A 20,979-nucleotide genomic window follows, 5' to 3' on the forward strand; every position below is an offset into this window, starting at 1 on the left:
CTCAATCCGCTAAGGCTGTTATTGGACTGGGACTTCCTAAGGTCGCAATCAGTGGCTTGTGTTTGCTTGCCATTGTGGGCTCCCTGCGTACTTATGACACTTTTATGCGTGGCACATGGCGTTGAAGGTGCATTTTTGCCATTTAATCTCACACCAGACCCAGTATGACGGTCAATTTGTGCCTGATGTGCGAGTCTTGACTGTGCTAGCGCACACTGCGCCTTGAAGAGCATTCACCATTGTTTGTCCTTTCTTTGGTTGTTGGTCCTTAGACGCGTGTTCCCATACCAAAATCTTTACATACTTTGGGATTCACCTCATCAGACTGGCACTGTCCTTGGCATGATTTCCAATGAGACGTTTCTCTCTTTTCTCCCATATTCTCCTGTTGCTCTTTCGCATTCATCGCTTGCACTCATTTTTTATGTTTGTGACCATGCTGTTCAAAAATAAATGATAACTGAAGCACTTGAATTCATCGGATTTGGAACAATTTGCCGATTCTCTCTTCTTATTCTAGTAAGAAGCCTTGAAAGCTCCCTTTGTTTTTTAAATTGTTCCAAACGTGCACTACACACATTCTGAATGTTTTTTCATGGGTTTTTCAAAAAGTTTATATCTGGACCAATTCAATACATACACCGTGTACGCGGATGGATGCACATCAAAACACACACCTGTTGGGATATATTTTTGTCATTGTTACTTTGCAGTGAAAATAAAAAAATATTGATCCGGTAATCTCAAGTTTTGCTTTAATTCACATAACCAGCTAAGTTAAACAGCGATAGACTGGTAGGCGGGTGTTTTGTACCCTGGATTTGGGTGTAGATCACTGTAGAATTAGCTAAAAGGATGCATTGAAGGCATCACCAAAGAGTTGCGTACATATACGTAGCACATATGTAACAAACGTGACAATCGCAATTCGGCGGCAATTTTTGGCACACATCCCTAGTCAGAAACCGAAACAGCCTTGAAAACCACAATAAAGTTACGTAAAGATAAGTAAGGCAGTTGAATTTGGGGTTAGCATTACTGTGGAGCACCCAGCCAAACGAGACTACAACAGTGGTCGTCGGCTTGATGGTCGCACCCGGTGGTGTGGAGAATGCAGGTAAACAGAACTCGCAACAAATCCCCAGGGCATTCAACAATCCGGGTAATTACTCATCAGAATTAATTTTTCAGTTGAGCTTATTCTGGCGATAGATGGATGTACGACAGATGTCACTAGCTGGCCGTCTTCAGAAACAGAAACTTCAGTTTGATTGCTCGGGATTTCTTTACCAGTTGGAAAACGATGAGTTACGCAGCACTGCTTGAGTTATTCTTCAAGCTGAGCAAACCACCAATTAATCTTCTCTGGATTGGGGAACGGGCACCTTCTTGCGAACATCATCATCCTCTGACACCATGAGCCCTAAATTCATAGTTTCTTGTTCTGAACACCGTGCTATAATTGACAACCTTTCGGCGCATAACCTTGATTTTTTTGCGAAACGAGACCAACCGTTTTGTGGAGGTTCAATCGATGAACTCGTTCTACAACCGTTCATTGAAGTGCTCCGAGTTCGATCACAAACTGTCTTGACCCTTTTTCGATGGACAGAACTCGGTCTAATCGAATAAGGTCAAGATCGTAAACAGAAATCTCAGCCACTCGGGCGGTGGGTATTTGTACACATGTATCTATATGACGTGGATGATTACCGGAGGATTTAACTAGCCAAGGGGGACTTGTATTGTAAAATTTTTCCTGCTAGACGTTCCTTGGAGAGAGGCTTCTTATAGGAAAGGAACATTGTGTTTGTAATGTGACAAATTTAGGGATGAACGAGACTGTTTGTTTGCTTAAATAGGGGTCCATTACAATCAGGCAACATTGTATCGGTGAAACTACAGAGCAAACCGAATATTGATGGATGGCTAACAGACACAAAGGTGCAGGGTAAAGATGCGATTTAGCGATACACTGGCCATCGATGATTTTCCATGGTGAAAAGATGGTCACTCAGCTGAGACATCCTTTAGGCGCATAGCTGTGTCATGCAGCCTGACGGCAGGACGATAGATAGGGCTAATGAAAAACCATGAGGCGGATTTGATCTAGGGGACACTCAGTCAGGAGCGTTCCAAAAAACTAACAGTACGGCTACATAAACTAATATCACTTCTATACGACCTCACTTTGGATGTTCTTGATTGAGAATGAAATGAACAACTATTCCGAACGCTGTCATCCGCTGAGTGATAAAAGAGCCTCATGGGGTCAGGTCCGCCAGCAAATGCTCACTGAAAGCTATCCGGGTGCATCGAGTCATTAGAAAAATTTTGCATCGTTTGGCTGAACACACTGTATATTCGAAACTCTCAACGTTAGTGCACAATTACAACTTAACCTGTTGCGCTCAGCTGTGAATGGCTACCTTCGTCAAACCACCACAGAAACATAACAGAAACTGGATTCAACATTAGCTGCGCACTGAGAGGTCTGAAATGTCTAGAGTTTGCATTCCACAAGAGTTTCGAGCTGAGAACGGGGTGAAATATGTGAAGACCTACAGCATTGTGCTGTGCAGGCGGAAGAAAGAAAACAGCATCACCAGCGGAATATAATACAAAGGACAACGTACCTATGGCTCAGTTGTTCAGTCGGTCAAACATAACTTACTGATACGCTGAATCACATGCCAATCCGGCAACCAGCCGCCAGTGTGACATGTCAGGGTGACTGACAATGGCGGCGATATGGATCGCGACAGTGACAGTCGGGTGACAACTGATAGCTCTACAGTGAGCAATCGATTTTTTGGATTTCCCTTGGATAATCGGTGTACAAACCAGCAAACAGACATCTGGGATATCTGATTCTGTGAATGCGCTGTTTGAACAAGTTTAACAGTAGAAATCAGTAAATGTGTGCAAATATGAGACAACTTCAGTCCGCGCTGGTGTAAGTCATTTTTCGCTTTTTCCACACGATTTGGCATACCATACCAGATAGTACTCGGAACCACTCCCGAACTATTATTCTTCTGGTATGAAGCCTTAAAATTTTGTTATTTTTATGATTGTTTTAGTTGGGCAGCACATTTGGTTTCGTGGTTGTTCGTGGGCTTTTGATAGAGTTGTAGTACGCAAACCGTCGGACTGCAATATGGTCCAGTCTCTTCGCAATTACACTAAAGACATTTTTACAACAGTAATGTTGAGTAGCACGGTGGTCTAATAGTCTAGGTTGATATCGCGTTCAACAGAGGGGAATGGCCTTTGACATGCGGTGAACGTAGACCTCTGTGGTTCATTCTTAACTGAGGACCGATCGCTCGGGAGTTCGTTCATGATTTTTTTTCAAAGTCCTTCTCTTGGTGGCGTAAACCGATATACGCATTCAATAATAGTCCCCATTGGTTGTTAGTCCAGTATCTCGCTGGGCAACCATCCAATCAGTTTATCGCCCACAATTGAAAGTTGTGTCCTTGAGAAAGTCTGTTCGGCACGTTCAAAACGGCACTGTGAATGAGCCCACCTTGCCTGACGAGACACATGTGCTTACTGAATGCTTCACATCCTAGTTCTGCTAAATTCAAGGTACACAGAGCACCGCTCATCCTGTAGACGCCTCTCAGAAGCCAAACGTTCCAGGACACTTTTCTCAACGGGAGTCAAGCAGAGCAGAGACTGACGAATCACAGTAGTTGCTTAATTAGTTTGTGAAAATTAGCGAACATACACTTATTTGCAAATTGATTTGGTTTTTCGAGAGACTCACCTGGAAGCCAGCTGAATCTCTCGGTTTTGATGTTTCCAGGCAACTGAATGTGCTGCACTAGGCCGCCTCATGTTTCAGTCGCTACGATACTCGAGATATCGCGATACATATATATTTGATTTCAAGTAGAACATAAGGTTGACGGAAACTCGGGGACTGCGCCTACTTGATGAGCCCCAAGAAGGGCGAAACCGGTCGTGGGCTGTCGAGGAATTTTTCAGCAACCTTATGAGTAGTGCATTACAAAATAGTTTGACATTTAATGCTTGGAAAAGACATTTAAAAAAATACTAGCCCGACTATTGATTCTCTTTGCACTAGTTGAGAAATCGGTTTGTTGGTTTCAAAAAGTTTCCTGCGCTGTTCACTAACAAAATGGGGAGAAGAAACATACAATTCTTCCAGCACCACTAGAGTTGTGGTCTAGTTGATCTTCCATAATCCCCATTCAATTCACTGTATGTTTGACGAGGACAATATCCAACAATTGGATGCACCAGGTAATTGGCCTAGAACAAGTTACTCAGCTGAGAAATGGAACAGTGTTAACTTAGGGCTGGAACGGAGCGTATAAGTTGTCTAGCGGTCTAGGTACACATTCACAATGATTGATGTATTTTAACAGGTTCTACCGATTCCCCTGGATGTTGAGTATTAAAAGCATCTGACTCTAACCTTTTGAATAAAAGCTAATAGTTGCACAGGACCCCGAGTGGATTAAGATGGCTATTGGTTATCTACCAACCCTAAGGGGATGAAATAAAGTGGGAAAAAACTCACTACTTGTCCAAGCGCTTCCTCCAGGTCGTCAATTTGCATATCCTTAGGGCTGAAAAGCAATGGATGAGTGAGAGGGCATCAGAATTCGTTGACCAAGAAGTTCTGTATGGATAGGATGGTGCATATGTGGGTGGGCATCGCAGATTGCCGAGCAAGTACTGACTGCTCTTTGTCCATTAATTTCGACACCACTAATGAAATGTTATGGTGACCAGTTTGTAGTTGGCCCCGTTTTCACAATGAATGATAAATAATGATAAAAACCATACAGCGATTCGTATTTCGAACACAACTGCCGAAAAGTCCATCCGAATAAGTGCGTAAAAATCTATGCATAAAGAACCTCGAAACAAGGATGGCTAGTTGAAAATATCTACTGAGGGTGCCGTGCCCCCTTTGTCGATAGAGCAGGTATTCGTGAGCTGCATTGGATGGCTCTTATTTCATAAAATCTGCCTCACCGACAGATGCATTCCACAGCTGATACACCGTGAACGGCTTACACAAAGCTCGACGTGGTGCTTCGAGTCAATGCTAATCAGAGAGAATACGACAAACAGGTAACCACGCATAGGTTTGATGAAATGCTTCGCATCATAGTAATACTCATCAGCATATATTATTTTCCAGGCCAATAGCAAGGTGCCAGAATGCCCGCTCTACTTGCGACAAGTGACGACGGAAATTTTACACATATGATGAATCACCAGCTACCTAGCGATTAGTTTTATCGTGTATTAATCTGTTTTCACCCTGTTCCAGAGCGTAAGTGTTGCATCCACAGCCTTTGTGGTAAGGGCTAGGGAGTGGCCGCTGCAAGGTGCAGTCTGTCGCGTGTCATTGCCAATTTATGCCCTATCCACGTCGAGAGTGGATTCGTAAATATGTTCCACTGTTCCACACTGCCAGTAGTCACAACCAATTCTACCTGAACTAAACGGGTCCTGGAGCTCGGGACAAGGCAACTTTGGTGAGGCGCATCGGTTGAAGAATAGCATAAACGAGAGATGTAGCTGGGAATCAGTTGAGTTTCATGTTAAGACTCAAGTACCGTGTAAATGAGATTATTTGTCGACTTCTACTCGATTTGGGTTCAAAACATAAGATTGGCGGGAGCCCGGGAACTGAGACTACCTGATGAACCCGAAGAGGAAGGCCAAACAGGTCACGGGCTGTCGAGTTTTCATTAAATTTATGTTCTTTCAAGGAAACAGAATACTCAATCAGGGCTTCCTGAGTGTCCTTTAGACGAAATTCCTCGGGTATCCATTTTTCTGAAACAATTTGTATAGGCGCTTTTCTTCTTTGATCTTGGATTCTGTTGTGCTGCAGTGTGTCTCGATAGTCACGTATAATGTGAATGTGGAACCGAGAGTTGATTACAATTATCAGCCCCGTCAATGGGGGTTGTTAAAAAAATGCGCAATTCACGCACCAGAAGCAACATGCTCGGTGGTTCACCCGCTAGGTCACAGAAGGAAGAATCTTTCAGGAGCAACTCGTGAAGATATTGGATAAAGTATGCAGAGCAAGGGAAGTAAATGCCACGAAAATACGGGACAGCATACCTCTTCTTCAACAAGAAATCGGAATACTTGGCAAGCAGTTCGGGGGACTTCCTCGGTTTTCTTCTTGATCTTGGATTCTGTTGTGCTGCAGTGTGTCTCGATAGTCACGTATAATGTGAATGTGGAACCGAGAGTTGATTACAATTATCAGCCCCGTCAATGGGGGTTGTTAAAAAAATGCGCAATTCACGCACCAGAAGCAACATGCTCGGTGGTTCACCCGCTAGGTCACAGAAGGAAGAATCTTTCAGGAGCAACTCGTGAAGATATTGGATAAAGTATGCAGAGCAAGGGAAGTAAATGCCACGAAAATACGGGACAGCATACCTCTTCTTCAACAAGAAATCGGAATACTTGGCAAGCAGTTCGGGGGACTTCCTCGGGCTTCCGGCCAATTCGGTTACCGCGTTACGGTTGATAAACCTTTCACAACCCTTGTCAAGAGCTCTGGTGAACGCGGGATCACAGGCGAACGCAGACAAGACGAGATTATAGTTCTTTCGATGGATTTGAAGAATCGTATCGATGTAAAGTTTGGGATCCTATAAAAGACGAGATGAGATACAGGGATGAGACTACAAAACTACAAACCATCGGGTCAAGTAACGGAGGCAGATAAATGAGAGCAGTGGCCAAGGTAGCAAGACTCCAAAAGAATGCATATGTACTAGGTTGTCGGCAAATTGTGATATGACGTCAAGAACTCACTGTCAGAGCGGACTTAGCAACTTGGCGCAGCGCTTCACAGCCTTTCTCTTCGACGTGATCTTCAACCATTGAAACCAAAGCCCGCATTCCGTTGGGGAAATGACCCACCAACTTATACATACGCCAAATGTCTGAGGGACAGATGAAACAAAACATCGCAGCAAGTTAATTGGACAGGTGAGGGAATGTGGAGGGGGGTATACAAAACACAATCGACATACCATCATGACTACGCATCAGCTCGATAAAAAAAACTCTATTTCTCCATCCTTATTCGTGCATCCAGACCAGGAAATGCAAGCAGAAGACGGTCAGTATTGTACTCTAAACTTTCGAAGCCGAGACTTTCGTGCGGTGAACCAGACGTTCACCTTTCGTTGTCACAGTAACACACTTAGGTCTTCAGCACAAGGTGTATCATGTACATCCGTTTGGAGTGCATATCTTGATCGATACGTTCAAGTTAATAAAACTTGTGACGTCACGTCAAAAACCATTCCGTCGGGAGAAAATGTAGAGGGGCTTAATTTTCACCTACGATAACAACTCTGCAGAGCTCCTGGGTTCTGGCAGGGGATAGCGAAAACAATAGTCATAAAAACGAAGCTAGTCAATGTTGATCGTTATTAGTGTAAGATGTCGAATTTTTATATGCGAAGTAGCACGGAAGACGGAACACGCCTAACCACTAGCCTATCTATGATTCAGGCTTTGAACTTCAGCTGGCATACCGTTGGCTCCAATTAGATATTTACATGCAGACACACCAGTTCGACAGACACGCTGACCTACAGCAGGTCGCTTAGAGTTCTAACCCCAAGAGCGAAGATATAGAGACGAAGGCAGTAGGTTGAGAGGGATAAGCAACGCTAGGTCAAACAGTCACGATAATTTTCCAGTAGTCATTCAAATCTCTCCTGGCGTCCAGGGCTCAGAGCAGTTCAGATGGAGGAATGTTCCATAACACTTGACAAAATTTAGGGAATTCGTGACGCGCTCGCGGATACCGATCGTACTCATTCCACGATGTGTGAAGTGTTGATCTAGTGATCGGAATGCTGAATAAGTGAAGTGGAGAATTCGACCTTAGACAACATGCTCGTGTAGAACGATTGATTTTAAGAACCACCAGATCTCGGGGCCCGAGAAATTATGAATCTTAACTCGAGGGGGAACATGAAGTTAGGTGTGAGTAGGTGACCTCAAGGATATTGATCCAAATCTTGCCGTATTATGCAACGAACGGTCTACAGAGGAAGAGTAGCCCCACGCACTGACTTGCGATAATGGATTACAGAATGTTTGCGCTAACCACATGAATCAGTCCTATCTCCAATGTCCCGAAATATGCCAATTCCTGTAATTTCTCAAAGGCTACCATGAAAAGCAAGCTGGCTTCTGAGTCGGACGGAAGGCATTGACAAAGTCCTTTCCCCTTTCCATCTTTAACAGCGACAATCATCGGGTTTTCTACATATTCGTGCAAACCCCGACTTCAGTAGTCAAACTAGACTAATGCTCGATGAGATCAGGCAAACATGTGGTCCGGCGAAGGTATAGCTATGCTTGTTGACTTATATCGTGACACGGGTTAAGACAGTAATCCATTGCAGTCGCCCTCCATCTAGAATAGAGCTCAGTTACTTCGCTCCTCATCGGCTTTGCTGAAGAAGCGCAAGTCGGTTGAAACTGGACTGCTAGTATTGAGATGGAACTGCCCTCAGGTTGTCGAACACTAGATATGGAGTAAACTTGTAACAGCTGTAGATCTTCACAGCTCTGTAATCATTCTAGATCGAAGCGTCGCGGTATTGGATATTTTCCGCAACACCCAAGTGTAAAGCGATTTACAAGAACTGGTAAGGGACGCCACCCACGATTACAACAGATAGCGAAGATTATTAGAAGTTGACCAGTTCTCCTACTTTGGAAGCTGTATCATTTCACCTGGTGGAAGAGTGATTGACGCGGTTTCGCGTGGATAAAGAAGGCAAGGTCAGCACTGGCCAACATTTGGTAACGGTGTGACAGTCTTTCGTTGAGGGAGTATCAGTGTGCGAGCGATACGATGCTGGTCAAGTCGTGTTGATGTCAGTGATGACTGTCAGTCTTCAACGGTCCTTAGCTGTATAGCTTTGATCGCATCTGATGGCAAAGTTGTGCGAATAACGAAGAATTATGCCGGAGGGTGCTTGGTTCGTGCAGTCTATCGTCATTCCATGATACCTACTACTCTGTTCCAGGTATCTTTTGTGCATATCACCAAGTCTGCCAAACTGAGCGCTGTTCGCATGCGTTCAACAGAGCTAGATTAGACGAAGGGGTGGGTAGGCAACAACGCGGCGAACGACTACGAAAAAATTGATGTCAATATGGGGGGGCGTACGGTAGATTGGTTCCCCAATTCGGGTCCGAAGGACTCTGAAGCAACGGGGACAGGGACCGCGGCCAAAATCAATGGAGGAACTGCACTCAGAAGTACATGCTCAACGCACATAATCGTAAACTAAGCAAAAAAGTCAAGGATCTACAATAACTAATGGATTCGCGTTGTGCGCACTCCTTATATGTGGGTCTGGAAATATTCTTGTGACACATTTATCAGAATAAAGAATTATAGCGGGTCCCTGTTGGCTAAGATTTTAAAACTGCGCTAAAGCCGTGGGTCCAGATATGCTACTGCCCACTCACACAAAAACAACAGAATGACCTTCACACTGAACCCATGATGAGGTTACCCGTGCTAACTAGAAATTTAAATAGCGATGTTTGAGTTCATGGTCCTATATCTTGTGTCACTGAACTCGACGCCTGTTTGGGGGGGAGTCCAGTCACATATAGACCTGCCAGAGGCAGCAAGCCGGTTCCCCAGCAGAATATACGAGTGAATAGAAGTGAAACACTGCTACAAGAAACACGAGGGGCCAATCAATCAAGTAAGTGGGCTTACAAGCGGCAACTCCACCATGAGCAACGATGCTATAACAGAAACCACATGACCTCACCTTCCTCCCGATCCTCATTGAGTAAACTGACAAACTCCGAAGTAAGGCGATCAATGTGGTCGCGCAGTAGATGGTTTTCGCAGGACCGGATTAGTTTTGGAAGTGTACTGACATGTAGATATGCCTGTACACGGGCTCGTTCTTCGTTTAACCGCATTTCCACCTGAAAGTCAAGTGGAGTACCTGTAAGCATCAATCGTGTCCGCTAAATTGAAAAGCAATACTTCGTTGTGCACAGCATACAAGATACACGACCGTTTAGGTAAATAGGCCTAGGAAGGAAGACAATGCCCCGTGTTCGTTGGTTCACCATTGGCCTTTAGGGTCGGCTTAATTACCCAATCAGGATTCGAGCGTTTTTTTCGTTATGTCTAAGCGTCCAATTCACTGAGAATCTGGTTACTTGCGAAAAGTCATATTTCCACGATTTTCGCCATTCCAAAAACCAATTCTACTTAGGGTCGTTGGAAAATCCGAATTTTACTTGGTATGGCATTACCTACAAGACTGATTCTTCGGTAGTCCATTATCCGTTTGGGACTCATCAGTTAGACGTAGTCCCTGAGGTCCTATCATCCACTCTTCCTGCTTGAACACCAAATTGTGCATAACTGGACCCAATTTGCAAGTCAAGTCAGGGATAAAGAGTAACTCAAATGAATCTCTCGTTTATGGTTTGGCATCGGATGCAGTGGCCTTCAGTATCCTGCTGAGCCATTCAACAGGACTATGTTGACGTTTGCAATTGTGCACACATAAATCACAACAAGCCTCACAAACTCGGTTATTTGTGCTGAGTTGAGCATGGATAAATAGCTCGCTCGCCTGCTATACGCCCAGTTATGTGCGACATTCTGGTGGTAAAACGAAAGTGAGAATGGAGCTCTAAACCCATAACAGATCAAGTGGTTAGGGCGCGAATTTAATGACCGGAAGGTTCGTGGTTCGAACTCGACCTCTGCCTCTCAACTTCCCCTGTCTAAGTTTGGGCAGCCTGGCAGTATCCCAGCTCTCGTGCAACCTTTGGGTGGCATGGCAGTTAGACACCGAAAGGGTGCTAAAGCTGAACGCTACGATTTATGAACAGCCGTGCAGTAAAACTGACGTCACAAACTGTTTTCTTCATTTTCCACTATTTCGCTACCTCCGTACTGAAACTGTCACAGGAGCTTACCACTTTGAAGTAAGTCATCTTACAACGATCTGTTTAATGCATCGTCTTGTGTTCAAGTAGCCGTACTGCGTGAATAAAGCTGTTTGTAAAAGTTATTCTCCCCCCCCCACACACACAAACACCCCACGGTTGAATAGCTATTCGCGCTGACAAACAATGGTCAACAGGGCTAATAAAGTTAATATGACTAGTGCTGTATGTAGGTCTCCGGTAGGAATTCTTCCCGTAGGCCACAGGGCTACTAAACTATGTACAATACTGTGTATACATGCAGAAGACTAATTTCAGTTCTACAGCTACAGATCATGTGCCATTGGTTTCCAGTTGCCATATTATGATTCTTTTACATAAAGAAAACGAGAGGATTGGTTGAAAATGAGGATGACGGTCCGTGCTGCCCACCAGCAATTCATTAATGGGTGGGTACGAGAAGTAAAGCTGGGATTTGGGGATAACTGCCTTTGAAGCGCGATAGCCTAGAACCAGGCATCTCAGTTGAATCATGCAAGTCTGGACGATCTAACAGTGTCTCTGACCTGAGATCCTCAGCCGGATGGACGCAGAGGCCTACGTGATCGATTGACCTTATTGAGTATGACTTATTACCCTGTTCATAACCCTTGTGAGCATATGTGATCAAGACTTATGGTCCAGTGTCTTTCCAGGCTGGATTGCTGTGAAGGATAAAACAGTTCCGTGTCAGCTAATAAAAGCAATTATGGAACCAATCAAACAATTCGCAAGGAGTTGATAACTTCATTAGGACAAAAACCAAGAGTTTATCGGACGAATACCACTGAGCAGGCACGTACTTTTTGCAGATACTCAGGTACAGGATTCGATTGCAAAAATTGGACGCTTTCCAATTGATAATAGCGCTCTGTTTCAGCCAAGAAGTTACGCTCGAAGTAGTCTTGGTAAACGTATAAACGAACATCTGAAGATAATGTAGCTGACGCTTGGGAAGTAGTATCAGTGGAAGATAAGGGAGCTGTTGTAGGTCCGGCACCGTGTAAAGGGGTTCGACAAGGCACGTTCTCACGTGGATTAAGACTAGAAGCGGAAGGCTGTAAAAGAAATAACGGGTAAAACCAGTTAATATAAGCAAACCGGAAATAGAAACTAGCCAAAAAATGAAAACTAGGCGCCATTGACGAAATTCGCATCAAAAATGGACATTTTATATGTGAAAGTAAGTATCAGGCTCATGCGGTCAATTTAAAACTCTCAACTGATGCTTACCCACTCTTGGCTGTGGGCTGGTCCTGCAGCAGAACTCAGGGGGGATCGAGAAGTGGCGCCCATCAAGCCAGGCAGATGTTCAGTTGAAGGTTGGCTGCCACCACTGGGGGATGGGTGAGGATGAGTGTCGGATTTGATCCCAAGTTCTACCAAACACTCGATAATTTTTCTCAAGCGTAAAGTAAGCAACACCTCTCCACGACGTTCCCGGTCTATTTCTCGAAGGATTGAACTAATCAGGACGCGAGCATGGGGCTTCAAAAGCTGCTCCCGCCAGGTAATAAGAGCCAACTGTGAATATGCAGAGTGGGAAAAATACGCATTTTTAAACTGTGCATCGTACATAATATAGTGTGAAGAAGTAGATATTTGGGAGCAAGAACTCTGTATTGTCCCAGCACTATAAAGGCGGATATCCAAAAACGGGGTTAAAACTTACAAAAGTCAACTTATTCACATGAATACAAGTCGGGTAGGTTAGTCAACCAATGGAGAACGACGAAAGCAACTTACGGTTCATATAACGTTGGTTTTGAACAAATAAAGCAAAGTCCTAGACAAGAGAGTTTCGGTCACACTGGATAGAAGTTTCTGACGACCTATGAAAAAAGGGTGTCTATGTGTGGGTTGTCACGCGAATCAAGAGTAGTGCACTTCTTTGACTACTACAGCAACCAATGTTGGTGTCTCCTCTGAAGAGGAGAAATACGAAAGACTAAGCCCATGCATCACGAACAATTTAATGTTACAAAGTAGGTCTGGCAGTCTGGTTACGAAAACAATGTGTAGGTATTTTTTAATAATGATAGAAAAGGCCTGCAGAACATCAAGACCCGATGACTATAAAACGGAGAAAAATGTCAACAATTCACACTGTAGATGCAGTAAAACTACAGGTATAACCAAAAGCAAGATGGCTAGATGGGGGACAAAGACTAATGCGGTCCAGTGATTCGGAGAATCAACGGTCGTCCCGTCCAACTAATCGCTGCAGGAAGTTGTGTGAAACATCATTCTAGCACACCGTATGACCTACATGTATGCGACCAAATGCCACGGAAAGAAAACATCAACTGATCGATAAACCCATTCGCAAAGATGCTGCCATTTGTCTCCCTGGATGTGACAGTGAATCGGCTCAGGCCTATTAGACTAGAACAAGGGCATAATGGTTCGTGTCAACGGTGGTGATCATACTTGCGGCCCGGTCGGACTGGAAAGACACACGAAAAGCCTGTCGGGGTTTGGCTAGGATAACTCTAGTCGGTTAGATGAACTGAAAGTAATCTAAATCTGTGGGATTAGGCGACCGATGAACACAACACAATGCTGTTAACAAGTGGTATTCGAACGCCCCGGAAACTCTCAGTTAACTTGGGATGAGAAAAGTGATATTTACTTTGCAAGGCCAATTGAAGCGCAGAAAAATTAAGGAAAGCACCACACGAAGTTCATTGAGAAGTCACAGAACGAGTACCAAAATCACTTCCAACTCTGCGAACGTTATGACCCAACACAGCAACAGTTGTTAGACGGTACTTCTGTATTCCATCCCACTACGTTGCAAATTTTTCGCCGTCTAAATGTGGGGGAAGTGTCGAGTAACTGTGAGAACCATTTACTGTGGACGTTACCGTCTATCCATTTGTAAGATAGGGTCTCATTTAGGCATACGGTTAGCCTTGTGGAATTTCATGGAAGGGGGGGTCTTGCGGGGAATAGTTTCACCAGTAGTTCCCGCAACAGTTCATTCACGTCAATCAATCAATTTGACAGACATAAACAGTGTACCATAAGCATATTGGTTGCAGCTGCTACAGTTCCAATTACCGGAAAATGGGAGAGTGTGGGACATACAGTCAAGTCTTGCAGGCGATGGCACAGTTCCAATACCGGGAAATGGGAGAGTGTGGGACATACAGTCAAGTCTTGCAGGCGATGGCCACTCAATCAAGTGAAGAACGGGGACGCTCTTGATGAGGCTGGATGATGGAATTCAGCGTCCTTCGGATGAAGTAAATGCGTGATCCACTTCGTGTGAACACCGAACAAAAAGCAGGTCGTTGAGTTAGACTTGTTATGAACCTCACATTTCGTGCTATAACCGGTGTGGGACCACTTGAAATCATGTCTTCAACAGATGTTTCCGCATAAACAAGAGACAGACCCACACGACCACAACATATTTCTGAAGGGAGATCTGGTAAAGAAACTAGTCGCATTACCCAAATGTCGACAAACATCGTCAGCTTTGGGCATATTACTCGGGTTTGAAGTCTAGGTAGAAAAAAGAAACGCTACAGCCGGCAAACTGATGTTATGCTGTTTCTCGCACGGCACTCGCGTGCATTTATAGAAGCCTGATACATCTTCGAGCTTCAGAAGGAATACTGTTATATCAGTTGGACATACCATTCAACCGCATCCATAGTCTCTTAGGGCGGTGTTACAAAAGACCGACTGAGATGCTCTTCATGGATCAAGGTCTATTCCTGCAGGCGACTTCTCACAAGTATATAGCTGAGCCACCTTTGTTGTTGACTGTTTCACCGAAAACAGTCTTCTTACTACAAGCCGACCGAATCCGCCGATATACGCCTACTGCCGACAGTGAGTGCTTTCTACATCTTTGCTATTCTCCAACATCATGTATTTACTCAGACTTCAACATCTGGTATTTTGACGGTCTACGCGCAGTGTCATGGTCAGTATATGATGGTAAGGATTCGTGGGAATCATTCAAGGTCGCTGATCCCGATTGTATGCCAGTTGAATCACACTGGAGGAGCAGGCGAGCCGCTTTGAAAGCTGTCAGCATGGTTTCATCTGTGTGCCCCTACGCATCAATCGCGTTGGTAATCTTTTACGGGATTTCCGGCTGGATCAGATTTCTAAAGGCGAAGGACTTATAAGTCTTTAGTCAACTGTCGAAGCCCTGAAGCAAAGCTTATTTCTATAAGTGGGCTCGGTGGCTAAGTTGCGAACTTACTGGCCGGAATGTTTGCGGTTCGAACCCTACCTCAGTATCTCGATTGTCTAGGCTTGGGCAACCTGATAGAATGAGAGCTCTCATGCTTCTTTTGAGTGGCACGGCAGCTAGGGGCAGAAAGGGTGTTACAGCTGAACCACTACCAAACCATACGTACAAATAATACAGCGTAGTCAGAACTAAGTTACGCGCTGTGAAACTAACAGTCTTGAACAGTCATCCTCTGTCGGTAGATGACAGGCTAATGATACAATCAGGTTCACAGTTGATTCAGACTTGGTGGCAGCCAAGTCACACGGTGTTAGCATTTATGCTGGAAAGTTCGCTAGATAGGGAGAGGTGATGGCCAGTGAATAGCTGACGAAGCTGTTGTCTGTTCTGCGTGAAAAGCTTGCACACCAAATCGAGCGCCGATATGTGCTACCTCAACTCAGTCTATCAGTTTTGAACACTGATATCATTCGCATCAATAATAACATCGACTTTTCGCTTGATCCCAATCTTAATCAATCCCCGCCCAACTTACTAGCGACCACCATTGAGGAATAGGCCGTCTCAGACACTTGGTGTCACTTGATATTAGTGCCAATCTTCAAAAAAGAGCCCGGAACGAATGTCACTCTGACTCCCGTTTTAGCAAGAATTCAGTACCACTGATTCTTCCACGTCTTAAGAAGGCGAGACATCAGGCCGTGAGCATCACGCAGGATTTCGGCCGGATAGAGGCTGCGTCGATTACATCAAACTCCACCAGGTTTCAAAACGACGGTATATGTACAGACGGTCCAGTCTTAGCCCTTGACTTCACAAGTTCGTTCAATTTTGTTAATAGGTCTGTGCTTCAAAATACACTTGCTTCGTGTGAGAATGTATGGAGAGCCATCGCGAAGATACCGGCAAGGATGTCCACTTCCTCGATCACTGTTCGACTCCCACATCGATAAACCCATGGGTACTGTTTCCCCTCATGCGTTTGGATGAAGGCACTGCAAGAGATGACGGCTAACCAATGTCAGCAGTGTACGTGCTGTCAACATCCTTCCAGATTGTCTGATTGATTGACAGAATGCTTATAATAGACAAGAAGCATACTCCTTTCCCAGAGCTAGTAATCCATCGGGCAAGATGTGACTTTTGCTTAGAGGAAAAGAAAAAGAAAGCGTTCAGCTGTAGCCCCCTTCCGGTGCCTAGCTGCCATGCCACCCGAAGGAAGCACGAGGGCTGGGATACTGCCAGGTTGCCCAAGCCTAGACAGGGGAAGTCGAGTGGCGGAGGTCGGATTCGAACCACGGACCTTCCGGTCAGTAAATTCGCGCTCTAACCACTTGGTCCATCTCGCCCCCTTGCTTAGAGGATACGGGTCACAATCCCTACATGGGCCCTTCAAATTTACCATCAGCCCCCATCCTGAAAATAGCATTGTTTCTCCAGTAAAAAACGAGGAAGAGATCATCAACTTTATTTCACTTTAAGGTGAATAAGACTAAATAAACTTCAAGTTGTACGGCGGCGAGACATCAGTGTCCACACATATGTTGTTGGAAGCAGTTAGGCGAAGATCCGCCCGCCCGGTGGCACGAAACGTTGATTCAGGGTCATTAGGGGCTCGGAGTGGAACGTGAAAGGGCTGGGTTCGTTTTATGGGAGCGGTCAAGGTGCATCGCCAAGGAAATACTAAGCAAAAGGAAATAAGTTCTGTGAGAGGCCAGTTAGCCTACTTAACATAGAATGAGGAACTTGAAAGAGAATGCACCTCTTGGTTTTGTTCGATTCCAATGGAGCGTGGTTTGACAAAAAGAACCAGTGAGAAACCTGAGTATAAGATGACTCAGAAGCGTCAAGTGGCGAAGTCGTAAGAGCTGTCAAGGACGAAAGTGTACGGCGAGTGACAATCATCACAATCAACTGTGAAAACCGCACACTTGCCGGACAGCAGTTATAGCTGCTACAGTTTCGTTCACCGATGAGTTGAGTAGGTGGTGGTAAAAAGCAACGCATTGGATGAGGTAGATGATAAAATTGACGCATAAATACCGAGGTGTCGGTGAATACAACATTGGGGGAATTGAGAGGGGAAGCTATGCATTGAAGGCAACAGCTGGGATGCATGGGTGTCACTGATGGAGCGACTGGGCCATCTGACAATGCCTCTAACCACTGATGTGCACTGCCTCTAAATCCCCATTCAGAGAAACGGCAATGACCGGCGCAGCAGATTTTGCTGGTAATGGCCTTCATATTTCGCTGCTAAGTTATTGCTTGGTCTCCCCTGGCTCGTGTCCACCCTTCACGTGGTTGTACCAAAAGGGCGCTTCGAAAAATTCGGCCAAAGGACATAAGGAGCATGTGACCAAGTCAGCGAAGCCTATGGTGAGTGATGGGTTCAGCTATCGTGGATAAGTTATTTCCCCAGAAAACCATTCAATGTACATCAGCAATACCGGTCCGGTGTACCCGCCAGATTCGGACAATGCTCAGAAGACATCGATGGTCAAACGGTAAAAGGTTTTGACGTCCTGATTGTGCAGCGGCCAGCTTTCCGACACGTATAACAATGTAGGGCGCACCGCAGCATCGTCGACTCGACCCCTGACGGATAAGCTGGTGTCTCGCCTGCGCCACAAATGATGCAGGTTCACGAAGGCTACTGTGGCCCTCCTAATCCGGATAGAAATATTATCTTTCGCGAGGCCACCGGGACTGATACAGATGTCCAGGTGGAAAATTCGTCTTCGACAGCAATCGGCTCACCCACGAGCATCAGCGTACAAGCCCTAACTCAGTCGTAATGCGGCTACCGGCTTCTGTACTACTGTAAGGATCAACCTTATCACGCGAGAAGTGAGTCGTAGAGCACCAGGTAAGGTTTTAGCCAGGTAGAGGATGCATTGACCGCATCTCCACATCACGTCATGGTACTTGAGTAGCGTCGCACATCCAGTTGATCATCAGTGGCGTTTATCCTGGACTGAAAAAGTCCCCTAGGTCACGTGGATAGATTAGTCATCCCACCTACACTTGACCAACAAAAAGAATGCCCACGAAGTGTATTCACGCCCTTAAATATCATACCTCTAATCACGTCGGAAAAGCCTATCAGTAGTATCTGGTGTGCAAAAGAAACTCTCAAGTTGGATAACAGGCTTGATGGTTCGCAAGTTGAAAATATCAATGTAAATGCAGCAGCCCTGTTCGAAAAGCGATAACTAAGAAAAGAGCGGCAGTGGGGGCATTAATCAAATCTTCCATTTGCATTACTGGCGCGTGGGATGTACCGCATAGTGGAAGGGAAGAAGGGTATCGGAAGTTAACGGTGGGAAGCGCAAACATAGGCACAGTTTGTCTGCCCTGTGAACCGGTCTGTAATCGATAAATGCACGTCATTGACAGATGGGAGTATGTTGTGAGGCACAACTGAATGATCATACCTACGTTCAATGCAATAGATTGTGAAAACATACATATGCGTGCATTCAGTCCAGCCCTCGCTACGTTTACGAGATAATGGGAAGAATGGGAAGGAAACACAAATGTACATCATCACCGCTGATGGTTTCCTGTTAACAGCAAGGAATCGCTACCCCATTAATATGGCAACTTATTGGATCAGAATAAAAACACAGGGGGTGCTCGTGAAATACCAGGTAATGAAGAGATCCACTAACTCATTAAGTATCGGAATAAATAAATCGGAATAAATAAATCGAAAGGTCAAAGAAACAAAAATGAACTGAATGTGGCAGATGTGGTTTCAAGCTTATTAGTTGTCAATCGCCGTATAAGCGATAGGATATGGCAGTTTGATCCTTCATTGATGCCGATGTATCAAAAGCGTGGACGAAGAAGAAAGACGAAAACAGCAGCAGGAGAAAAGGCTTGTAGTCGCAACCACAGTTCAGACGGCCACCCGATCCGTATTCTTATCGCTCTCATTACGACTGTGAGGTAAGCTGGACCATCAGGATTTATCGATGTAAATTATGCCAAAGACTATCCAGCTCTAACACCCTTACGATGCCTAACTGTCACGCCACCCGAGGACTGGAATACTGCCACGCTGCCCAAGCCTAGACAGGGAAAATCGAAGTGCGGAGGTCCGGTTCGAACCACGGAAATTCCGGTCAGTAAATTCATGTCCTGACCACTGAACCATCTGCGAAAACATGTCACTCATGGTCGTCGTATAATACACACTGTATTGCACATACAAGACAGTCGTCTTAATGAATACAAGGCCGCAGTGGCAGTTTCGTTGCCAGCCCATAAGAAACACGCAGCAGGGATAATTTTCATACAACCCTACCTAAGGCAACACGAGACTGGGCTGGCAATACTACCGGACTTGAAGACATAAAACGCATGTACCTCATGATCACTTGCGATATAAGGGTGCATGTGTAGGTCCTTAGAAATATGAATCAGCTCGTAATAACTTACTGTAACCACAACGGGATGAACCTGAACAGAGACATCCATATTCTTGGGACAGTAAACCGTCTTCATTCGGATTTGTGTCCTTTTACCGTTATTCTCACAAAGACTACACAACAAGATGACAGCAAGGGTGAGAGCTACCAAAAGGTAAACCAAACCTTTAGAAATTAAAAGGGTATCCAATGAGCAATTTTCTGGCCCCTGGTCAGGTCCTAATCAACTGTAAATTTTGCAGTTGTTAGCTACGTTTTGGCAAATGATGAACGGCAATTACCATATTTCTAACAATTTCGGTTTTTAATAGGACAGAACTCCCTGAGTGCACAAGGATGAAACGCATATCAATAAAAGCACTCATGTGTGTTCACGATATAAAGAAACACCCCAATTCGACATTCAGATGGGGAATAACGAGCAGTATTGTAACACGCATTCACATGCTCTCGTTAATAGTCAGTCTCGTCATAAAAATAGATTTCCGAGGGCCTTGTCGTCACTAAATGTATCACGAACGAAGTACTCTCCATAACCGGAGGCATCGTGTTCCGAAATTGAAAAAGTCACCCTATTATCAACGTGCCTATGTGGTGAACGCACGGAGGTAGGTGAGTGTCCGATCGAAAAAACACAACCCTTCGAACTCGGTATCCCTTCTGTGACCGAGCAAGGGAAAATGGGCGAGACGTTCCATAAACTTGGACATGGACAAAAGAAAAAGCCACTTCCGGTTCGCATTGCGAGCATACCTCATAGATTTCATACACATGTTTCCTCCCCTCATCCTGCTCTCTCTTTACCCAGTTTCTGCTGAGATAGGAACAGGTCCCATCAAGGACCGTGGCAGCGAAGCGGAAGTCCGTCCACGTCTTCTCGAAATATGACAGCATCTCTTCTCCATTGAGATTATCTCCTTTCTAGGAAAATAACATTCATCTTCACACACTTACCAGCTTCAAAGAATAGACATGTGCTCTGAGATAATCCCGTAGCTTTCTGTATAGTTCTAAACCAACCACTTTCCCTCCACCGGTGCTTTGATCAGTTCTCCCGCTAGCTTGTGGCCGGTGATCAACAAATGTGCAATAATTATACACATGGGTGTATAATCGCATATATCTAGCTTTCTTGAGAGTTTTTAGCTTGAATATATCATCTATGCCACTCTTAAGATCATCCCAAACGAGTGCGAGGTTCCCAATAGACGTAGTCATCACAAAAAATATTTCATCTCAGATATTTTTAAAAAGTGCGCGGAAAAATCCTAAAACAAAAACGGCATCTTCAGGCCAATCAACAGTCTAATC

At 44.8% G+C, this 20,979-nt stretch overlaps 1 protein-coding gene across 1 annotated transcript in view; it reads right to left on the reverse strand.

Annotated features, from left to right (window-relative positions):
• The window catches only part of T265_01323 (hypothetical protein), a gene marked incomplete at both ends in the record, with an annotated part of 56,957 nt that extends 36,034 nt beyond the window's left edge, over positions 1 to 20,923 (reverse strand). Inside the window, 7 exons of the mRNA XM_009165329.1 lie at positions 4,556 to 4,604; positions 6,451 to 6,665; positions 6,832 to 6,962; positions 9,837 to 9,999; positions 11,823 to 12,077; positions 12,253 to 12,543; positions 20,422 to 20,923. Coding sequence (XP_009163593.1) covers positions 4,556 to 4,604; positions 6,451 to 6,665; positions 6,832 to 6,962; positions 9,837 to 9,999; positions 11,823 to 12,077; positions 12,253 to 12,543; positions 20,422 to 20,562 — 1,245 coding nt within the window. The remainder of the gene's footprint in view (positions 1 to 4,555; positions 4,605 to 6,450; positions 6,666 to 6,831; positions 6,963 to 9,836; positions 10,000 to 11,822; positions 12,078 to 12,252; positions 12,544 to 20,421) is intronic.
• Between the last annotated feature and the right edge of the window lie 56 nt (positions 20,924 to 20,979).

This window comes from Opisthorchis viverrini (assembly GCF_000715545.1).
Source record: "Opisthorchis viverrini unplaced genomic scaffold opera_v5_14, whole genome shotgun sequence".
Taxonomy (NCBI): domain Eukaryota; kingdom Metazoa; phylum Platyhelminthes; class Trematoda; order Opisthorchiida; family Opisthorchiidae; genus Opisthorchis; species Opisthorchis viverrini.